Source organism: Oncorhynchus mykiss, chromosome 5, assembly GCF_057628025.1.
Source record: "Oncorhynchus mykiss isolate SJ-2025 chromosome 5, ASM5762802v1, whole genome shotgun sequence".
Lineage (NCBI taxonomy): Eukaryota > Metazoa > Chordata > Actinopteri > Salmoniformes > Salmonidae > Oncorhynchus > Oncorhynchus mykiss.
In genome coordinates this window covers 49,829,351-49,852,952 of record NC_143026.1, presented here as the reverse complement: position 1 = coordinate 49,852,952, position 23,602 = coordinate 49,829,351, and the positions used below count along the sequence as shown (strand labels likewise).

General features: G+C 45.6%; 1 protein-coding gene across 4 annotated transcripts in view; it reads left to right on the top strand.

The window, feature by feature from the left end:
* col27a1a (collagen, type XXVII, alpha 1a) overlaps positions 1–23,602 on the top strand; it is a 292,008-nt gene that overhangs the window by 94,233 nt on the left and 174,173 nt on the right. For 3 of the 4 annotated variants that reach the window (XM_090235098.1, XM_090235099.1, XM_036977752.2), the window contains 4 exons: positions 13,206–13,259; positions 13,974–14,018; positions 19,300–19,353; positions 20,161–20,205. In XM_090235098.1, the coding sequence (XP_090091224.1) occupies positions 13,206–13,259; positions 13,974–14,018; positions 19,300–19,353; positions 20,161–20,205 (198 nt within the window). Of the gene's footprint in view, positions 1–13,205; positions 13,260–13,973; positions 14,019–19,299; positions 19,354–20,160; positions 20,206–23,602 lie in introns of those variants that run through there. The other variant, XM_090235100.1, reaches the window with a different exon arrangement.

The following is a 23,602-nucleotide window of genomic DNA, read 5'->3' as shown; positions in this document are numbered from 1 at the left end:
AGGCCATCATTGCAAATAAGAATTTGTTCTTAACTAGTTAAATAAAGGTTAAATAAATTTTAAAAATGACACACCACATACCAACACATATTATTTACATCAACAACATAGGAATAACTTAAAAACATATTGTATGACCTCTTACACACATATAAGGCTCAGCATTTGGAACTGGTTTTCCTAGATATGGCTACTATATTGTGATCACTAAATCCTATGGATTTTAATACTGCTTTCCAGATAATTTCTGCAGCATTAGTAAAGATATGATCAATACATGTTGTTGATGTTTTTTCCTGTACTGTTTGTAACTACCCTGCTACGTTGATTGATAACCTGAACCAGGTTGCAGGCACTAGTTACAGTTTGAAGCTTTTTCTTGAGTGGGCAGCCTGATGAAAGCCAGTCAATAATTAAATCACCCAGCAAGTATACCTCTCCATTGATATCACATTTATTATCAAGCATTTCACACATGTTATCCAGATACTTACTGTTAGCACTTGGTGGTCTATAGCAGCTTCTCACCAGAATGGGCTTTAGGTGAGGCAGATGAACCTGTAGCCATATTACTTCAACAGTATTTAACATGGGATCCTCTCTAAGCTTTACATGTCATGTATTGTCATGTTGTGTCTCTGTCCTTTCCTTTCACCCTGTCTCCCTCTGCTGGTCGTATTAGGTTACCTTTTCTCCCCCGCTTTCCCCCAGCTGTTCCTTGTCTCCTCCTGACTACCTCGTCACCCCGTTTCCCACCTGTTCCCTTTTTCCCTCTGATTAGTCCCCTATATCTCTCTCTGTTTTTGTTCCTGTCCTTGTCGGATTCTTGTTTGTTGTGTTTCATGCCTGAGCCAGACTATCGTCATGTTTGCTGTAACCTTGTCCTGTCCTGTCGGAATCTGCCGGTCTATCTGAGCCTACCTATGTTTGGTTATTAAAGAAGCTCTGTTTAAGTTAGTTCGCTTTTGGGTCCTCATTCACTCATCGTAACAGAAGAATCCGACCAAGAATGGACCCAGCGACTTCGGATCCTCTCCACTCAGCCGTCGAGATCCAGGGAGCGATGCTAGGCAGACACGAGCAGGAATTGTCTGCTGCTCGACATGCCGTTGAGACCCTGGCCACCCAAGTCTCCAACCTCACAGAACAGGTTCACCATCTCCGCCTCGATCCACCGGCCACTTCCAGGGCTTTCGAATCTCCGGAGCCCAGAATCAATAACCCGCCGTGTTACTCTGGGGAGCCCACTGAATGCCGCTCGTTCCTCACCCAGTGTGATATTGTGTTTTCTCTCCAGCCCAACACTTACGCCAGGAGCACTGCTCGTGTCGCCTACGTCATATCTCTCCTTACTGGACGGGCTCGTGAGTGGGGCACGGCAATCTGGGAGGCAAGGGCTGAGTGTACTAACCAGTATCAGGACTTTAAGGAGGAGATGATACGGGTTTTTGATCGATCTGTTTTTGGGGAGGAGGCTTCCAGGGCCCTGGCTTCCCTATGTCAAGGCAATCGATCCATAACAGACTACTCTATTGAGTTTCGCACTCTTGCTGCCTCCAGTGGCTGGAACGAGCCGGCTTTGCTCGCTCGTCTTCTGGAGGGTCTCCGCGCAGAGGTAAAGGATGAGATTCTCTCCCGGGAGGTTCCTTCCAGCGTGGATTCCTTGATTGAACTCGCTATTCGCATTGAGCGACGGGTTGATCTTCGTCACCGAGCTCGTGGAAAGGAGCTCGCCTTCTCCGTTGCCCCCCTCTCCGCATCACTACCATCTTCCTCTGCCGGCTCGGGAGCTGAGCCTATGCAGCTGGGAGGTATCCGCATCTCGACTAAGGAGAGGGAACGGAGAATCACCAACCGCCTCTGTCTCTATTGCGGTTCTGCTGGTCATTTTGTCACTTCATGTCCAGTAAAAGCCAGAGCTCATCAGTAAGCGGAGGGCTACTGGTGAGCGCTACTACTCCTGTCTCTCCTTCAAGATCCTGCACTACCTTGTCGGTCCATCTACGCTGGACCGGTTCGTCAGCTTCCTGCAGTGCCTTAATAGACTCTGGGGCGGAGGGCTGTTTTATGGACGAGACCTGGGCTCGGGAACATGACATTCCTCTCAGACAGTTAAGGGAGTCCACGGCCTTGTTCGCCCTGGATGGTAGTCCTCTCCCCAGGATTCAGCGTGAGACGCTACCTTTAACCCTCACTGTTTCTGGTAATCATAGCGAAACCATTTCTTTTTTGATTTTTCGTTCACCTTTTACACCTGTTGTTTTGGGCCATCCCTGGCTAGTTTGTCATAATCCTTCCATTAATTGGTCTAGTAATTCTATCCTCTCCTGGAACGTCTCTTGTCATGTGAAATGTTTAATGTCTGCTATCCCTCCTGTTTCCTCTGTCTCTTCTTCACAGGAGGAGCCTGGTGATTTGACAGGGGTGCCGGAGGAATATCACGATCTGCGCACGGTGTTCAGTCGGTCCAGGGCCACCTCTCTTCCTCCACACCGGTCGTATGATTGTAGTATTGATCTCCTTCCGGGAACCACTCCCCCCCGGGGTAGACTATACTCTCTGTCGGCTCCCGAACGTAAGGCTCTCGAGGATTATTTGTCTGTAGCTCTTGACGCCGGTACCATAGTCCCCTCCTCCTCTCCCGCCGGAGCGGGGTTTTTTTTTGTCAAGAAGAAGGACGGGTCTCTGCGCCCCTGCATAGATTATCGAGGGCTGAATGACATAACAGTTAAGAATAGTTATCCGCTTCCTCTTATGTCTTCAGCCTTCGAGATCCTGCAGGGAGCCAGGTTTTTCACTAAGTTGGACCTTCGTAACGCTTACCATCTCGTGCGCATCAGGGAGGGGGACGAGTGGAAGACGGCGTTTAACACTCCGTTAGGGCACTTTGAATACCGGGTTCTTCCTTTCGGCCTCGCTAACGCTCCAGCTGTCTTTCAGGCATTAGTCAATGATGTCCTGAGAGACATGCTGAACATCTTTGTTTTCGTTTACCTTGACGATATCCTGATTTTTTCACCGTCACTCCAGATTCATCTTCAGCACGTTCGACGTGTCCTCCAGCGCCTTTTAGAGAATTGTCTTTTTGTGAAGGCTGAGAAGTGCACTTTTCATGCCTCCTCCGTCACATTTCTCGGTTCTGTTATTTCCGCTGAAGGCATTAAGATGGATCCCGCTAAGGTCCAAGCTGTCATTGATTGGCCCGCCCCTAAGTCACGCGTCGAGCTGCAGCGCTTTCTCGGCTTCGCGAACTTCTATCGTCGTTTCATCCGTAATTTCGGTCAGGTGGCAGCTCCTCTCACAGCCCTTACTTCTGTCAAGACGTGCTTTAAGTGGTCCGTTTCCGCCCAGGGAGCTTTTGATCTCCTCAAGAATCGTTTTACATCCGCTCCTATCCTTGTTACACCTGACGTCTCTAGACAGTTCGTTGTCGAGGTTGACGCGTCAGAGGTGGGCGTGGGAGCCATTCTTTCTCAGCGCTCCCTCTCTGACGACAAGGTCCACCCATGCGCGTATTTTTCTCATCGCCTGTCCCCGTCGGAACGTAACTATGATGTGGGAAACCGCGAACTGCTCGCCATCTGGTTAGCCCTAGGCGAATGGCGACAGTGGTTGGAGGGGGCGACCGTTCCTTTTGTCGTTTGGACTGACCATAGGAACCTTGAGTACATCCGTTCTGCCAAACGACTTAATGCGCGTCAGGCGCGTTGGGCGCTGTTTTTCGCTCGTTTCGAGTTTGTGATTTCTTATCGTCCGGGCTCTAAGAACACCAAGCCTGATGCTTTATCTCGTCTCTTCAGTTCTTCAGTAGCCTCCACTGACCCCGAGGGGATTCTCCCTGAGGGGCGTGTTGTCGGGTTGACTGTCTGGGGAATTGAGAGGCAGGTAAAGCAAGCGCTCACTCACACTCCGTCGCCGCGCTCTTGTCCTAGGAACCTTCTTTTCGTTCCCGTTCCTACTCGTCTGGCCGTTCTTCAGTGGGCTCACTCTGCCAAGTTAGCCGGCCACCCTGGCGTTCGGGGTACGCTTGCTTCCATTCGCCAGCGTTTTTGGTGGCCCACCCGGGAGCATGACACGCGTCGTTTCGTGGCTGCTTGTTCGGTCTGCGCGCAGACTAAGTCCGGTAACTCCCCTCCTGCCGGCCGTCTCAGGCCGCTGCCCATTCCCTCTCGACCGTGGTCTCACATCACCTTAGATTTTGTCACCGGACTGCCTTCGTCAGCGGGGAAGACTGTTATTCTTACGGTTGTCGATAGGTTCTCTAAGGCGGCTCATTTCATTCCCCTTGCTAAGCTTCCTTCTGCTAAAGAGACGGCACAAATCATCATCGAGAATGTTTTCAGAATTCATGGCCTTCCGTCAGACGTCGTTTCGGACAGAGGTCCGCAATTCACGTCTCAATTTTGGAGGGAGTTTTGCCGTTTGATTGGGGCTTCCGTCAGTCTCTCTTCCGGCTTTCACCCCCAGTCTAACGGTCAAGCAGAACGGGCCAATCAGACTATTGGTCGCATCTTACGCAGTCTTTCTTTTCGCAACCCTGCGTCTTGGTCAGAACAGCTCCCCTGGGCAGAATACGCCCACAACTCGCTTCCTTCGTCTGCGACCGGGCTATCTCCTTTTCAGAGTAGCCTCGGGTACCAGCCTCCGCTGTTCTCATCTCAGTTCGCCGAGTCCAGCGTCCCCTCCGCTCAGGCTTTTGTCCAACGTTGCGAGCGCACCTGGAAGAGGGTCAGGTCTGCACTTTGCCGTTATAGGACGCAGACTGTGAGGGCTGCTAATAAGCGTAGAACTAAGAGTCCTAGATATTGTCGCGGTCAGAGAGTTTGGCTCTCCACTCAGAACCTTCCCCTTAAGACGGCTTCTCGCAAGTTGACCCCGCGGTTCATTGGTCCGTTCCGTATTTCTCGGGTCATTAATCCTGTCGCAGTTCGACTTCTTCTTCCGCGATACCTTCGTCGCGTCCACCCGGTCTTCCATGTCTCCTGTATTAAGCCCGTTCTTCGCGCCCCCGCTCGTCTCCCCCCCCCCCCCCCCCATCCTTGTCGAGGGCGCACCCATCTACAGGGTCCTCGGGGCCGTGGTCACCAGTACCTCGTTGATTGGGAGGGGTACGGTCCTGAGGAGAGGAGTTGGGTTCCCTCTCGGGACGTGCTGGACCGTGCGCTGATCGAGGATTTCCTCCGTTGCCGCCAGGTTTCCTCCTCGAGTGCGCCAGGAGGCGCTCGGTGAGTGGGGGGGTACTGTCATGTATTGTCATGTTGTGTCTCTGTCCTTTCCTTTCACCCTGTCTCCCTCTGCTGGTCGTATTAGGTTACCTTTTCTCCCCCGCTTTCCCCCAGCTGTTCCTTGTCTCCTCCTGACTACCTCGTCACCCCGTTTCCCACCTGTTCCCTTTTTCCCTCTGATTAGTCCCCTATATCTCTCTCTGTTTTTGTTCCTGTCCTTGTCGGATTCTTGTTTGTTGTGTTTCATGCCTGAGCCAGACTATCGTCATGTTTGCTGTAACCTTGTCCTGTCCTGTCGGAATCTGCCGGTCTATCTGAGCCTACCTATGTTTGGTTATTAAAGAAGCTCTGTTTAAGTTAGTTCGCTTTTGGGTCCTCATTCACTCATCGTAACATTACAGGAATGTGGTTCTTAATATAAACAACCACACGTCCACATTTGGCATTTCTGTCTTGTCTGTAGATCTTATAACCATGTATTGCTACCACTGTATCATCAAGGGGATTATCTAAGTGAGTTTCGAAGATTGTCAGAATATTAATGTCATCTTTTACTAGCAAATTATGTTAACGTGGGCATGCCTCTCCCTAATATCAATATGCCTTGTCCATTGCTGTTTTGGTTAGTAATTATTGCCTTATTTCACTTTAGAGCCTCTAGCCCTGCTCAATACGCCTCAGTTAACCCTTTAGTCCCATCTCCCACACATGCGCTGACCTCACCTGGTTTAAATGATGTTTCTAGAGACAACATCTCTCTCATCGTCACTCAATGAATAGGTTTACCTCCACTGTATTCACATCCTACCATACCCCCTGTCTGTCCATTATGCCCTGAATCTATTCTACCATACCCAGAAACCTGCTCCTTTTACTCTCTGTTCCGAACGTACTAGACAACCAGTTCTTATAGCCTTTAGCCGTACCCTTATCCTACCCCTCTGTTCCTCTGGTGATGTAGAGGTTAATCCAGGTCCTGCAGTGCTTAGCTCCACTTCCATTCCCCAGACACTCTCATTTGTTGACTTCTGTAACAGTAAAAGCCTGCCAACCCTGATGTCCTAGCCGTGTCTAAATCCTGGCTTAGGAAGACACCCCAAAACCCTGAAATGTCCATTCCTAACTATAACTATCTTCCGACAAGATAGAACTGCCAAAGGGGGCGGAGTTAGCCTGCAGAGTTCTGTCTAACTATCCAGGTCTGTGCCCAAACCATTTGAGCTTTTACTTTTAAAAAACAAGTCTCTCACAGTTGCCGCTTGCTATAGACCACCTTCTGCCCTCAGCTTTGCCCTGGACACCATATGTGAATTGATTACCCCCCATTCTATCTTCAGAGCTTGTGCTGTTAGGTGACCTAAACTGGGACGTGCTTAACACCTCAGCAATCCTACAATCTAAGTTTGATGCCCTCAATCTCACACAAATTATCAATGAACCTACCAGGTACAACCCCAAATCCTTTAACACGGGCACTCTCATAGATATCATCCTAACCAACCTACCCTCCAAATACATCTCTGCTGTTTTCAACCAGGATCTCAGTGTTCACTGCCTCATTGCCTGCGTCCGTAATGGGTCTGCGGTCAAACGACCACCCCTCATCACTGTCAAACGCTCCCTGAAACACTTCAGTGAGCAGGCCTTTGTAATCGACCTGGCCCGGGTATCCTGGAAGGATACTGACCTCATTCCATTAGTAGAGAATTCCTGGTTATTATTTCGTCACCATCTTAAATAGCATGCCCCATTCAAAAAGTTTAGAACCAGGAATAGATATAGCCCTTGGTTCACTCCAGACCTGACTGCCCTTGACCAGCGCACTCACGATATGCAACATTTCAGAGAAGTTAGGAAGGCTGTTAGGAAAGCAAAGGCTAGCTTTTTCAAACAGAAATTTGCATCCTGCAGCACAAACTCAAAAAGGTTCTTGGACACTGTAAAGTCCATGGATAATAAGAGCACCTCCTCCCAGCTGCCCACTGCACTGAGGCTAGAAAACACTGTCACCACCAATAAATCCGGGATAATTGAGCATTTCTTTAAGTATTTTTTACGGCTGGCCATGCTTTCCACCTGGCTACCCCTACCCTGGTCAACAGTCCTGCACCCCCCACAGCAACTTGCCCAAGCCTCCCCCATTTCTCCTTCACCCAAATCCAGATAGCTGATGTTCTGGAAGAGCTGCAAAATCTGGACCCCTACAAATCAGCAGGGCTAGACAATCTGGACCCTCTCTTTCTAAAATGATCCGCCAAAATTCTTGCAACTCTCATTACTAACCTGTTCAAACTCTCTTTCGTATCATCTGAAATCCCCAAATATTGGAAAGCTGCCGCGGCCATCCCCCTCTTCAAAGGGGGAGACACTGTAGACCCAAACTGCTACAGACCTATATCTATCCTACCCTGCCTTCCTGAGGTCTTCGAAAGCCAAGTTAACAAACAGATCACTGACCATTTCGAAATCCACCGTAACTTCTCCGCTGTGCAATCTGGTTTCCGAGCTGGTCATGGGTGCACCTCAGCCACTCTCAAGGTTCTAAACGATATCATAACCACCATCGATAAGAGACAATACTGTGCAGCTGTATTCATCGACCTGGCCAAGGCTTTCGACTCTGTCAATCACCACATTCTTATCGGCAGAATCAAAAGCCTTGGTTTCTCAAAGGACTGCATCGCCTGGTTCACCAACTGCTTCTCCTAAGAAGTTCAGTGTGTCAAATCGGAGTGTCTGTTGTCCGGACCTCTGGCAGTCTCTCGGGCCGACTCTTTTCTCTGTATACATCAATGATGTCGCTCTTGCTGCTGGTGTTTCTCTGATCCACCTCTACAACACCATTCTGTATACCTCTGGCTCTTCTATATATTAACTAACCTCCAGACGAGATTCAATACCATACAACTAGCCATGGCCTCCAACTGCAAGTAAAATTTATGCATATTCTTTAACCAATCGCTGCCCGCACCTGCCCACCATCACTACTCTGGACAGTTCTGAATTAGAATATGTGGACAACTACAAATACCTAGGTGTCTGGTTAGACTTTAAACTCTCCTTCCAGACTCACATTAAGCATCTCCACTCCAAAATTAAATCTAGAATCGGCTTCCTATTTCGCAACAAAGCATCCTTCACTCATGCCCTCGTAAAACTGACTATCTGGGCCTCCCGGGAGGCGCAGTGGTTAAGGGCGCTGTACTGCAGCGCCAGCTGTGCCATCAGAGTCCCTGGGTTTGCGCCTAGGCTCTGTCGTAACCGGCCGCGACCGGGAGGTCCGTGGGGCGACGCACAATTGGCCTAGCGTCGTCCGGGTTAGGGAGGGCTTGGTCGGTAGTGATGTCCTTGTCTCATCGTGCACCAGCGACTCCTGTGCGCGCTAACCAAGGTTGCCAGGCTCTCGTTGGCTGGCCATTGCTTCATATTCATCACCAAACCCACTGGCTCCAGGTCATCTATAAGACTTTACTGGGTAAAACCCCACCTCAGCTCACTGGTCACCATAGAAGGATCCACCCGTAGCAGGTATATTTCACTGGTCACCCCCAAAACCAATTCCTTTTTTGGCCGCCTTTCCTTCCAGTTCTCTGCTGCCAATTACTGGAACAAACTGCAAAAATCACTGAAGCTGGAGACTCATATCTCCCACACTAACTTTAAGCACCAGCTGTCAGAGCAGCTCACAGATCACGAACTGCACCATCATAGCCCGTCTGTAAATAGCTCATCCAACTACCTCATCCCCATACTGTTATTTATTTTATGTATTTTGCTCCTTTCCACCCAAGTATCTCTACTTGCACACACATCTTCTGCACATCTATCACTCCAGTGTTTAATTGCTATATTATTTTGCCACTATGGCCTATCTATTGCCTTTCCTCCCTTATCCTACTTCATTTGCACACACTGTATATAGACTTTTTCTATTGTATTATTGACTGTATGTTTGTTTATTCCATGTGTAACTCGCAGTAGTAAATGAGAACTTGTTCTCAACTGGCCTACCTGGTTAAATAAAGGTGAAATAAAACAAATAAAAAATTAGTGCAGGGTGAACTGCACATAGTGGACTTCCTATTTGGGTACACTCCCTCAGCACTAACAGTATAACTCATGTTCATAGGCACATGATTACTACATACAATGGCTGTAGGATCAGCAGATGCATTACGGACAGTAAGAGGGACGTAAAACAAGGTTATTTACATTGTATCGTCCAACGCCACTAGAATATTGTACATTTGCTGAAGCATTATGACAACTCAGTGACACAATGGTAGAGATTAAATGAGCTTGACTTGGGTCATTGATAAGTCATTGTCTCAACTCAGCCCTTTAATGCTGTAAAAGGATCCAGGAACCCAAATGATTTGGGTGGATCCCATCCTCTTATAATACATGTTTTGTTTCCAGAAGGTATCACAATTGTTAATAAATATTACACCCACAGAGCTGCAATAGTCTTGTAACCAGTTATCGAGAGCTAAAAGGCTGCTGAACTGCTCAATGCCGCTATTTAGGGAGGGCAGAGGGCCAGATATTATGGGGCTGTTTGTTGGTGTCAAGTAGAGACCCAATCGAACCCTTCATTTAAATTCCACCTAAAAAGACATACCCAAATCTAACTGCTAATAGCTCAGGGCCTGAAGCAGGGATATGCATGTTCTTGATACTATTTGAAAGGAAACACTTTAAAGTTTGTGGAAATCTAAAATGAAAAGTCATGTTTTCTATTTTATTTGTGTTGCATCATCCAAGAAATGCAAAAGAAAGGCCATACATTGACATAGATGACTCATTTCAGGAAACTAGGCGTATGTCCCGGGTCACCACTTCACAAGAGAACCGTTTGAACAGAAACTTTTTTAAAATCAAAATTAGTTTTTGGCCAAAAATGCCTTCTGGAACGTGCACTTTCATGTGCCTTAATAACAAACCTCTATACCACCTGTAAATACGAATATTATTTTTTTACGAGCCTAGTTGGTTTGGCCATGGAAAAAGCCAGCAACCTCCCTGCTAGCCATGATTGGCTGAGATAATGTGTGGGCTGGACATGCTGAGAAATGAGTTTGGATTGGTCTGCCATATAGCATGCTTCTGTCTATTTGAGCTGGTTAGTATGTGTACGTAATCCTGTCTAACGCGGATTTCTCAAGTGTCAGTTGTGCAGAGGTGAGGACGGAGTAACTGAGTAAAATAACGTACTTTATTCTGAAAAATAAATCTGCCAAATAAATCCACGCAGGGAAAACAAACCCTAACACAAAAGACTAACACAAGACCAGGAATAATCATGCACAAAATAAATGAGGACCAGAGGGTTAAATAGGGAAATAATAATAATGAAATGGGAACCAGGTGTGTACAATCAAGAAATAACAAATGGAAAAAGAAACGTGGATCGGTGTCAGCTAGAAAGCCGGTGACGACGACCGCCGAACACAGCCCAAACAAGGAGAGGCACCAACTTCGGCGGAAGTCGTGACAGGCTTTAAAATAAATATATTGCATATTAGAACTGCATAAGTGTTGCTCTCCACTTTCTGGAGGACCAAGTTTTGATATCAGTGGAATTAGAGTTTGATAGCCAAGGAGATGGAGAAAACACCTGTCTAGGGATTACATCTTCAAACTAAGGGCAACCATGGCATCCGTGACAGGGAGAAGTGTCCAGCCATGATGTATATGTGTAAGATAGTCTAGCTAGCTACATTTTCAGATATTACACATTTCTAATTTTGACATAAAGACTTTTCATTTCAAGGTAAAGTGTACTGTTAGCTCACTAACGTTTGCTGGCTGACTCGCTAACTAACGTCATGCATTGGGATTCATTGTTTACCTAGTTAGCTATCTAGCTACATTCCTTAAAAAAATACTCTCATCTTAGTGTGCCAGAGCTCAGAATAACTGATGCATTTTTGAACGCTCAACACCCTTTGAATATGTCCGGTGTCATTAAACATCGGCAAAAAAAAAACATAATTCAGTTTTTGTCAGCAGCCGAGTTACAGTCACCAACGCTCTTGTGATAAAAAGCCTAACCAGCTCTATTAAGGCGAGTAAAATGGTCAGAGTGAGGTGTTCTCTCATTATGGATGTAGCTAGCCAATGTTTGCCAGTTAGCTTGGGTGCTTGACTGTAGTTGTAAGGTCAGAGCTTTTGGAACAACCTTACTTATTGTCTGGAGCGTCCAGTGTGCACTCTGAATGCGAAACCACAGATAAATCGTCAGAGCGAGTAATGTTCAGTGAGCTGTTCTCTCTCTCTCTCTCTCTTAGATGTCTGGAAATAGCTGGAAAGTTTGAACAGAACGGTTGGATCAACCATTAAATAGATGGGTGGGGCTAAGGCTTAAGAGGGTGTAGACAAAGAGGGCTCTCCAATAGTAGTAACAAAACATTGAAATACGGTTTTCTCAAAAGTTAGTTTACAATTTGATCAACTTTCAAAGCAGAATTACTTTCCCATTGTTTCTTCAAATGCAGTGTATGATATACCATTTTGTAGCACTGTCTCTACTTTTATCGAATGTAAAAAACAGAAATTAATATGTTGCTACATAAGACCGAATCCAGGTGGTGAGTCACAATTTTCCTTTTTGTGGCACCTGACCCCATGACTGAACATTAGTCCAGGTGTGACAAAACTTGGGCCTGTAGATCCTGCCTTGTTTTCCAGCAGCAGACTATGATCAATAATGTCAAAAGCCACACTGAAGTCTAACAAAACAGCCCCCACAATATTTTTATAATCAATTTCTCTCAGCCAATCATCATTTATTTAAGTGCTGTGCTTGTTGAATGTCCTTCCATATAAGCATGCTGAAAGTTTGTTGTCGGTTTGTTTAATGTAAAATAGCATTGTATCTGGTCAAACCCATTTTTTTCTTACAGTTTACTAATGATTGGTAACAGGCTGATTGGTTGGCTATTTGAGCCATTGAAGGGGGCTTTACTATTCTTAGGTAGAGGAATTACTTTTGCTTCCCCCGAATACACTTTCAATTAGGCTTAAACTGGGAAAGTATGGAAAATATGAGTGGCATAATCGCTGTTCCATCCAAGATGTCAGACCCCGGTGGCATGTCATTGTTGACAGAGAAAAAATAATCAGTATATCTTCCGCAATCCTTTTACAGAATTTAAAATTACAATGCTTTTCTTTCATAATTTGGTCAGATATAGTTGGATGTGTAGTATCAGCAATTGTTGCTGGCATGTCATGCTTAAATGAGCTAATCTTACAAATTAGAAAATCATTAGTAGTTAGCAATATCAGTTGGTTTTGTGATGCATAAGCCATCTGATTCAATGAATGATGGAACTAAGTTTGCCTTTTTTCCCAAAATTGAATTTAAAGTGCTCCAAAACGTTTTACTATCATTGTTGATATCATTTATCTTTGTTTAATAGTTCATTCTTATTTGTATGCAGTTTAGTCTTGATTTCCCAATTTGCAATACGTTTGCCAATCGGTTGTGCAGCCAGACTTATGAGAGTCAAAATCGAGCTCAGGTGCATCCCGTTTCCATTGATCATCCTTGAGATGTTTCTACAACTTGATTGGAGTTGATTTGGAAAGGCAAACGCATGTCTATATAAGGTCAGTTGACAATGCATGCCACAGCAAAAACCAAGCCTTGAGGTTGAAGGAATTGACCACAGAGCTTGAGAGGATCTGCGGAGAAGAATGGGAGAAACTCCCCAAATGCAGGTGTGCCAAGCTTGTAGCGCCATACCCAAAAAAATTCTCGCTTCGCAGACCTATTGCTTTTACTTTCGGTATAGCATGTCTCATAGATTATGTGACTCACGTTATTGAGCCGTTACGGTGACATGGCAGCTTTGGTTTAGTTTGACCGTTATACTACCTATTACTCTGCACAAGGCGCTGTCTGTCACTGGCTTACTGTAATTTTTATCAATCTTTTCTATCTGCCTTTAACCCCACCTTCCTCCTTTCCCACAGGGGGAGCGAGGTCCAGATGGAAGCCCAGGTGCCAAAGGTTATCCTGGCAGGCAGGTGCAGTAAATCCTCTGGTGTGCTGGGACTGTTATAGTGGGGTCAGGCTTGACTGGTACAGTGGGGTCAGGCTTGTCTGGTACAGTAGGGCTAGGGTTCAGATTTGACTAGTAAAGGAGGGTCAGGGGTCAGGAGGTTATGCTCATCTAGAGTAGGGTTAGAGGGTTCAGACCAGCTCTTAACTGGTTGATTAAGGAGGATTAAGTGTTAACAGGTTGTACCTGTGTAGGGGAGAGTGAATGTACTAGAGCTATGAAGCATAATTATGCGTATCACAATTCTGCACATCTACACAAGTGCAGGACAAGAGTTGTTGTCATGTAAATCATGCCACAAAGAGTCAGTTGAAGAGCTATAGTAAATCTTCCTAAGAATAAATGTTCTGACAATAAATTAAGAGACTCTTTTAACTACATACTTCAAACCCAAGTCTGCTTCAGTCACAGCTGCTTTCCTGGCATCTACTCTGGGTTACTGTGTTTCTAGAAACTGCTACACTAGAGGAAGTCCTGTCTCTCCCTGCTGTTAATCACACACCGACTCATAAATTCCCAATTAACAGACTAAAAAAATTGCACAAAGAAGCACGAACACACACACACACACACACACACACACACACACACATAGTGTCACTGTGATAATTGGTTGGTTTTTATCTTACCACTAATTGTGTTTAACCGTTCAACTACTTTTTCTCTGTCTTTGTCTTAGGGTTTGCCAGGTCCCATAGGAGCCATTGGGCCAAAAGGCACTCGGGTAGGTGTACCCTTAATTCCCTCTATCCCAATTATTTTCCAGTGGAGCCTGACTTTCTTTAGCAGTGCTATAGCCTGGACATTTGAGTCATACCCATAAACACCACACTGAACGCTGTTGTCATGCCTACGGGTCGTGATTTGATCAATTCTGGAAAGAGGCTGATGTTCTTATGTTTACTGTATGTTTTTGGTTTTCAAGGGCAATCCGTCTCTGTCTTCTATGTTTCGGCTGATCTGACCTTGACCTCTATGCATCCAGCTTGACACAGATTTTACTACTCTCTGTTTACAGTGGATCGTGTCTCCAGTCTCCAGCAAAACACACTCGCTTGCCAAGAGTTGTTTAATCAAAGTTATTGGTTTTGTCTGCTATAACCCCAAACACACACGTACTGTAGTTCTGCCTTTTCCACATAAACAGTTGTCTAACTGTATACAACCACCACACTCACACACACACACTCAGTGATGTGATGTTATGTTGTGCTTCATTAAAGACCCTTTATCAGCTCCCTTGGCTGTTCCATAACTGGCCCTGACCCCACCGGCTGGAATTTCCTGTTTACAGTAGTAAAGAGGCTTTCCATCCTCTCCTTCTCTCCATCAGCAACCCCCATCCCCTGATCTACCACACAACCATCCCCCTGTCCTATCTACATCCATTCCCTACCTACCTATAACTACCATCGTATCTATCCCCTACCTACAACCATAAGCTATGCATCAACCAACTCCCTCCCAACCCTTGGTTCACACATCTACCCCTTATCCCATATTTACCTTCAAGTACTTACCTACCTATAGTATACTACAGCTACCCCGTCAATTACATCTAACCACCCTGTATCTCTGATCTACATCTACCCTGTCTGCTAATGTGCCTCACAACCAGCCCCTGATCCCCTAGCTACAACTAACCAACTCACTACGACTAACCACCACTATCACTCAGCTATAACCATAATCTACAAACTACCTAGGACTCTATTTTTAACTAGCGTTAATGCACCCTCTTTGGGAAATTTGACTTGTAAAAGCCAGCGCTCCTCTTTTATATCAGCTTGCTTGGGCTGAGGTGGGAATGGTGATGTATTTGTGGTGTGTCCTGTAAATCCTGTGTGCCAATTTCAAGCAGCGTAACTGGTGATATTTAAGACTCACCGAAAGCTGTCCTTAGCTGTAACTCAATTGGTTATGGCATCAATTTTGCCAGCGGAGGCACACAGTAGCTTAATCAGAGACAAGATGGTGCTGATAGAGATGGCAGCTTCGCTTCAAGTCCTTAGGAAACTGTGCAGTATTTTTTTCTTGCATTGTTAGTGTTATTACATACAGCCGGGAAGAACTATTGGATTTCAGAGAGACGTCAACTTACCAGCACTACGACCAGAAATACGACATTCCCAAAGCGTATCCTTTGCCTGCATCTCCCAGGGCATTTGAACTGATTCCAGAGGCCAACCAGAAACAACGCCACCGGAGAAGGTGCCGGCGCGGTCTTCTAGTGAGACTTTGGATGTGCGCACACCACCCACCACTTCCGAGTATTTTACTCTAATGTCCAATCCCTAGTTAACGAAGTGAACAATTAGGGCAAGAGTTGCTTTCCAAAGAGATATCTGGGATTGTAACATACTCTGTTACACGGAGACATGGCTAGCAGGGGACATGCTGTCAGAGTCCGTACATCCAACGAGATGTTCAGTGCATCACGCCGAAAGGAAAAAACATCTCTCTTGTAAATAGAAGGGCGGGGGTGTATGTTTCATGATTAACCACTCGTGGTGTAATTGTAACAACACACAATAACACAAGTCCTTTTGTTCACATGACCTAGAATTTTTCCTCACAACCAAATGCCGACCGTATTATCTCCCAAAAGAACTCTCCTCAGTTACAGTCACAGCCGTGTATATCCCCCGCAAGCGGATACCAAGACGGCCATCAAGGAACTTCACTGGCCTTTATGCAAACTGGAGGCTGCATTTACTGGGGGATTTTAACAAAGCTAATCTAAGAACAAGGCTACCTAAATTATATCAGCATATCGAGCATATCAAGTAACACACTCGACCACTGCTACTCTAACGTCCGCAATGCATACAAGGACCTCCTTAGCCCTCCTTTTGGCTAATCTGACCATGACTCCATCTTGTTTCTTCCCTCCTATAGGCAGAAACTAAAACAGGAAGCACCCGTGCTTAGGTCTATCCAATGCTGGTCTGAATATCAGATCCACGCTTTAAGATTGCTTTGATCACGTGGACTGGGATATGTTCCAGATAGCCTCAGACAATAACATTGACGAATATGCTGACTCGGTGAGCAAGTTTATAAGGAAGTGTATAGGAGATGCTGTACCCACTGACTATTAAAACCTTCCAATAACCAGAAACTGTGGATTGATGGCAGCATTCGCGCAAAACTGAAAGCACGTACTACTGCATTTAATCATGGCAAGGTGACTGGAAACATGACCGAAAATAGTGTAGTTATTCTTCCCTCCGTAAGGCAATCGAACAAGCCAAGCGTCAGTATAGAAACAAAGTGGAGTCGCAATTCAACAGCTCAGACACGAGACATACATGGCAGGGTATAGAGTCAATCACGGATTGCAAAAAGGAAACCAGCACCGTCGCGAACATCGGCGTCTTGCTCCCAGACAAATTAAACAACTTCTTTGCGTGCTTTGAGGAGAATACAGTGCCACCCACATGGCCCACTACCAAAGACTGTGGGATCTCATTCTCTGTGGCCGACGTGCTAAGATAACTGAACTAAATGACACTCACCCCGTCGCACTCACTACTTTCATCACAAAGTGCTTTGAGAGACTAGTCAAGGATCATATCACCTCCACCCTACCTGTTACCCTAAACACACTCCAATTAGCTTATTGCCCCAATAGGTCCACAGATGATGCAGTCGCCATCACACTGCCCTGTCCCATCTGGACAAGAGGAATTCCTATGTAACAATGCTGTTCATTGACTACAGCTCAGCAATCAACACCACAGTACCCTCGACTCATCATTAAGCTTGAGACCCTGGACTTCCTGACTTCCAGGTGGTGAAGGTAGGAAACAACAGCTCCACTCCGCTCATCCTCAACACTGGGGTCCAACAAGGGTGCATTCTCAGCCCTCTCCTGTACTCTCAGTTCACCCACGAGTGGCCATGCACGCCTCCAACTCAATCATCAAGTTTGCAGATTACACTACAGTGGTAGGTTTGATTACCAACAACTACGAGACCGCCTCCAGGGAGGAGGTGAGGGCACTCGGAGTGTGGTGTTAGGAAAATAACCTCTCACACAACATCAGCAAAACAAAAGCAATGATCATGGACTTCAGGAAACAGCAAAGGGAGCACCCCCTATCCACATCAATGGGACAGCAGTGGAGAAGGTGTAAAGTTAAGTTCCTTGGTGTACATATTACTGACAAACTGAAATGGTCCACACACACACACAGTGTGGTGAAGAAGGCGCAACAGCGCCTCGTCAACCTCAGGAGGCTAAACAAATGTGGCTTGTCACCGAAAACCCTCACTAACCTTTACAGGTGCTGAATTGAGAGCATCCAGCTGGGCTGTATCACCGCTGGTACAGCACTGTACTGCCCTCAACCGGAGGACTCACCAGAGGGTGGTGCGGTCTGCACAACGCATCACCGGGGCAAACTACCTGCCCTCCAGGACACCTACAGCACCCAATGTCACAGGAAGGCAAAAAGATCAAGGACAATAACCACCTGAGCCACTACCTGTTCACCCTGCTTCCATTCAGAAGGCGAGGTCAGTACAGGTGCATCAAATGTGGGACAGAGATTGCAAAACAGCTTCTATCTCAAGGCCATCAGATTGTTAAACAGCCACCACTAGCACAGAGAGGTGACTGCCTACCTACAAACTTGATATCATTGGCCACTTTAATAAATGGAACACTAGTCACTTAAATAATGCCACTTTACGAATGTTTACCTATCTCGCATTACTCATCTCATATGTACAGTTTATACTGTATCCTTCTATCTATTTATGGTGAGAATGTACATGGCCCAAATGAAATGCAATTTCATCTATTTCTGGAGAAGTACAAATATGGTTGGTTCCATGATGTTTAGAAAACATTACATTTGCGGACAGTATAACGGTGAGTGGACATTCCCCCTTTCTCTTTATATTCAATCTTTATCCAGCTCCTGTGAAAGTCTATGGAGGATTTGACACACATTCCAAAGTTAAGTTGCCTTGTCTGTATTATACACCCATGGGGAGAAATTCTGGTAACTGTATTTAGACATAGTCTATATAAAACAAGTGGTTGTTAAATTTGTATTAGAATTATACACTGTCTTATCAATAGCCTAGTGAATTGAATCTTGCTTATTGACTATGTTTGGCATGTCCATGTCCAGACTGCAATTTACAGTCGGCCTAGCCCCTATATCAGTGTGAATGCTATGGCCTATGTTTAACAATATATTTCCATATTGAAGCAATGCCATTAGAACAATGTAGACTGCAAACATGTTTATCAGATATGGGGCAGGCTATTTAACAAACTATGCTATAATAGACTAAAATTTAAATTGCAATACACAACTTGAAGTAACAACATATTTAGACATGGAGCATGTTCTGGTTGGACAGTGAGGGGCAAGCCTCAACATACCCATAACTTGTTTATTTATCAAAATAATTTGCGCCAGCTACTGCGTCCCCCCCCAATACCAGTGGTGAAAATAGCTCAAATATTACTGACACCCCACTGAATCTATAACGCTAGCACTAAGACATACCATTCCATTAGGTTTGTTAAAATAGAGCACATCTAAAAATGCTACATCTCAATCAACTCCTGATCTACGTAGTCTATTCCCTATGCCCTATGAACCTTCAACCTTAACCCATCAGCTTAACCAGTATCAGCACCCCACTGTCTTATAGAAAACATTGCTACTGGAATTGCTGCTGTTGTTCCTGGTCTTGTTCTGTTTTGTTGCGCTGCGTTAAACCGCTATCAACAGGCCAGATTGGTGTCATCTTCAGAGATCCCTGGCGTGAGGGTATGTGCCCTTGGACTACATCGTGGAAGCCAGCACCATGCAGTCCATGGGCATATACACTTGCCTCATGGCTTAGTTCTTCATGGAGACCTGATCCATCAACCCTGGAACCTTCAGACCCCCAGCACTGGACTCCTCAACTCTCAAGCTATAATAGATCTACTTCGCAGTCATTGAAAATGGAATTCCTCTACCTCTCTCTCTCTCTAGGGCTTCATTGGAATCGCGGGCCTTTTTGGCCTACCTGGTGCTGATGGCAAAAGAGTATGTTTGTCTTTTTTTTACCTTACCGCTACACACATCAAAATACTCACTACGTCTGTAATGATTAGGGCCAGGACTTATTCCTGACCTCACCACACATTGTGTACAAGAATGGAGGCAACTCTGACTACCTGTCCCAATGGTGACTCTGATCTTCCCTCCCTCTGTTTCCATAAGAGACAACCAGTTTATTGTTTTGATTTAAATGTGGGAACTGCCTCCAGCATGCTATCAGGCTGCATTGAGTAAGACAGTGTGGGAGTGTTGGTGATGACTCATTGTGACCCCCCTTATTGAGCCTTTGAACTGGCTAAACTAATCAAGGCCTTCCTAAAGCTCAGCCTCCAAAAACACCAGACCATTGCCCTACTTATCGCATGCACCAGGGGTTACGTCATGGGTGAGCCTGTAATGGACTTTCCACTATGCAGCTCCACCATACTGTAGCAGGCTAATCTTTGTCTGTTGGTCACTGTGTCTGTCTGTCCTCTCTAACTTCCTCCTAATCTTCAAGGAAGACACCTATATGGGACAGAGCACGATAAAATAGCTCCAATTAGCTGGCACAGCTGTAGGTTTGTGCAGAGCAATGTAGAAGCAATAAAAGTATGCATATACATCGAGCAGTATTTACAGAGTAGCTAAACAAAATACCAACAACAAGTAGCTTACAGTCTGTGATGGTTTGACATTATTACATCAGTGTAGTTAGTAGAATTATTCCCAGAGAGTACAATGTTGCTCTGAACTTATTATTGTCTCTCTCTCTCTCTCTCTCTCTCTCTCTCTCTCTCGTTCTATTTTCAGGGCATTCTTGGGGAACCAGGGAAGAGGGGCAAGATGGGTAGGCCGGTAAAGTTGTCTCAACATACTTTATAGATAATTATTTATATGAACTGTTATGAAATGCGTTGATGTCAGCCACAGCAGACGCTGTGTTAAAACCTAACCCACAGGCTTAAGATATCTATGGTCTCCAGAGACTGATACCGACAACACTAACAGGACGTACAGTATATAGTGTCATGGAGGCTGCTGGCAATGATAGACATAGCTCAGAGCTGTGTTTAGCTAATGTTAGCTTATTGAACACTCAGACCTCTTTCTCTGTCATTCGGTCCTCAAATTCTTATTTGTATTCAGTAGCGTTTTGCAGTGGGAAACAGAAGTGAGCATTCTTGTTGGACAAATTCACATTCAGCATCTCCCAGTTCAGAATTTCAAGGTTTCGTGACCACTGAACATGACTTGTTTCAGTGAGTCAGTGTTCTAGTTCCAGCAGGGTTCTACAATATTGTAGCCAGACCTGCTCTCTAGCTGAGAACTCCTTTGAGAGGTTTGGTGCAAAGGCCCGCAGTCACACATTTGTCTACATCATTATAAGCTTCTCTCTTTATTTCCTTTGCTAATAGAAGGGTTACTCTAGGTTGAACACGTCAGAGATGTGCTACATGTGGGTTTTTTGGACATAATAAGAAAAGGCTCATATTGAAATGAGCTTATTTGGTCACCTTTCTCTCAATGGGATCATGTAGTTTGGATACTTAAAAAAATCACATTTATTCAACCAGGTAGGCCAGTTGAGAACAAGTTCTCATTTACAACTGCGACCTGGCCAAGTTAAAGCAACGCAGTGCAACAAAAACAACAACACGGAGTTACACATAAACAAACGTACAGTCAATAACACAATAGAAACATATATGTACAGTGTGTGCAAATGTAGGGAGGTAGGCCATAGAGGGGAAATAATTACAATTTAACATTAACACTGGAGTGATAGATGTGCAGATGATGATGTGCAAGTAGAGATACTGGAGTGCAAAGGAGCAAAAAAATACTAATTAAATGACAGTATGGGGAAGAGGGAGTTGGATGGGCTATTTACAGATGTGCTGTGTACAGGTACAGTGATCGGTAAGCTGCTCTGACAGCTGATGCTTAAAGTTAGAGAGAGATAGATAAGGCTTCAGTGATTTTTGCAATTCATTCCAGTCATTGGCTGCAGATAACTGTAAGGAAAGACGGCCAAAGGAAGTGTTGGCTTTGGGAATGAACAGTGAAATATACCTGCTGGAGCGTGTGCTACAGGTGAGTGTTGCTATGGTGACCAGTGTGCTTCGAAGGCGGGGATTTACCTAGCAAAGACTTATAGATGACCTGGCGCCAATGGTGGGTAGTATATGGGGCTTTGGTGACAAAACAGATGGCATTGTGTGGACTACATCCAGTTTGCTGAGTAGAGTGCAGGAGGCTATTTTGTAAATGACATCTCCGATTTTCAAGGATCGGTAGGATAGTCAGTTTTACGAGGGTATGTTTGGCAGCATGAGTGAAGGATGCTTAAGTCTGGCTGGAGAGTTTACAGTCTAACTAGACACCTAGGTATTTGTAGTTGTCCACATATTCTAAGTCAGAACTGTCCAGAGTAGTGATACTAGTCGGGCAGGTGGGTGCGGGAACAGTCGGTTGAAGCATGCCTTTAGTTGTACTAGCAATTATAAGCAGTTGGAGGTCATGGAAGGAGTGTTGTATGGCATTGAAGCATGTTAACAGTGTCCAAAGAAGGGCCAGATGTATACAGAATGGTGTCTGTGTAGAGGTGGATCAGAGAATCAACAGCAGCAAGAGCGACTTTATTGATATATGCAGAGGAAAGAGTCTGCTCGAGAATTGAACCCTGTGTCACCTCCGTAGACTGCCAGAGGTCCGGACAACAGGCCCTCCGATTTGACACACTGAACTCTGTCTGAGAAGTAGTTGGTGAACCAGGCGAGGCAGTCATTTGAGAAACCAAGGCTATTGAGTCTGCCAATAGGAATGAGGTGACTGACAGAGTCGAAATCCTTGGTCGGGTCGATGAAGACGGCTGCACAGTACTGTCTTTTATTGATGGTGGTTATGATATCGTTTAGGACCTTGAGTGTGGCTGAGGTGCACCCATGACCAGCTTGGAAATGGTTGGTGATCTGTTTGTTATCTTTCAAAGATTTTAGAAAGGCAGGGCAGGATGGATATAGGTCTATAACAGTTTGGGTCTAGAGTGTCTCCCCCTTTGAAGAGTTGGATGACCGCGGCAGCTTTCCAATCTTTGGGATCTCAGACGATACGAAAGAGAGGTTGAACAGGCTTGTAATAAGGGTTGCAACAATTTCAGTGGATAATTTTAGAAAGACAGGGTCCAAATTGTTTAGCCCAGCTGATTTGTAGGGATCCAGGCTTTGCAGCTCTTTCAGAACATCAGCTGTGTGGTTTTGGGTGAAGGAGAAGCTGCAACGGTGCGAGACTTGTTTCTGGAAAGGTGGATTTTTAAAAGTAGAAGCTTGAATTGTTTGGGCACAGACCTGAATAGTATGACAGAACTCTGCAGGCTATCTCTGCAGTACTTTGCAACTCTGCCCCCTTTGGCAGTTCTATCTTGTCTGAAGATGTTATAGTTAGGGATGGACATTTCAGGAGTTCTGGTGTCCTTCCTAAGCCATGATTCAGACACGGCTTGGACATCAGGGTTGGCGGAGTGTGCTAAAGCAGTGAATAAAACAAACTTAGGCTTTTACGGTTACAGAAGTCAACAAATGAGAGCGCCTGGGTAATGGGAGTGGTGCTGGGGGCTGCCGGGCCTGGTTTAACCCCTACATCAACAGAGGAGGCGTAGGATAAGGGTCGTCTAGTGCATTCGGAACAGAGAGTAAGAGGAGCAGATTTCTGGGCGCGGAAGAATATATTCATGGATAATGTACAGACAAAGGTATGGTTGGATGTGAGTACAGTGGAGGTAAACCTAGACATTGAGTGACGATGAGATAGGTTTTGTCTCTAGAGGCACCAGTTAAGCCAGGTGAGGTCACCACATGTTAGGGGGATGGAACAAATGGGCTATCTAAGGCATTTTGGGCAGGGCTAGGGGCTCTACAGTGAAATAAGACAATCACTAACCAAAACAGCAATAGACAAGGCATCTTGACATTAGGGAGAGGCATGTGTAACCGAGTGATCATAGGGTTCAATGAGTAGCACTAGATGACTCAGGGAGCCATTCCGAAGTCGCTGCTACGCTAGGCGAGCTGGAGACATGGCGATTCAAACAACTAGCGGGCCGGGGCTAGCAGATGGGCATCCGACGACATCACAATGGAAGAGCCTGTTGGCAAAAGAGGTATTGTGGCCCAAGAATTGGCTGGTGGACTTCTTTGGCTAGCCAGGAGATGGGCCTCGCTCGAGTCTAGCTTCAGGCTTACTGGTGCTTGCT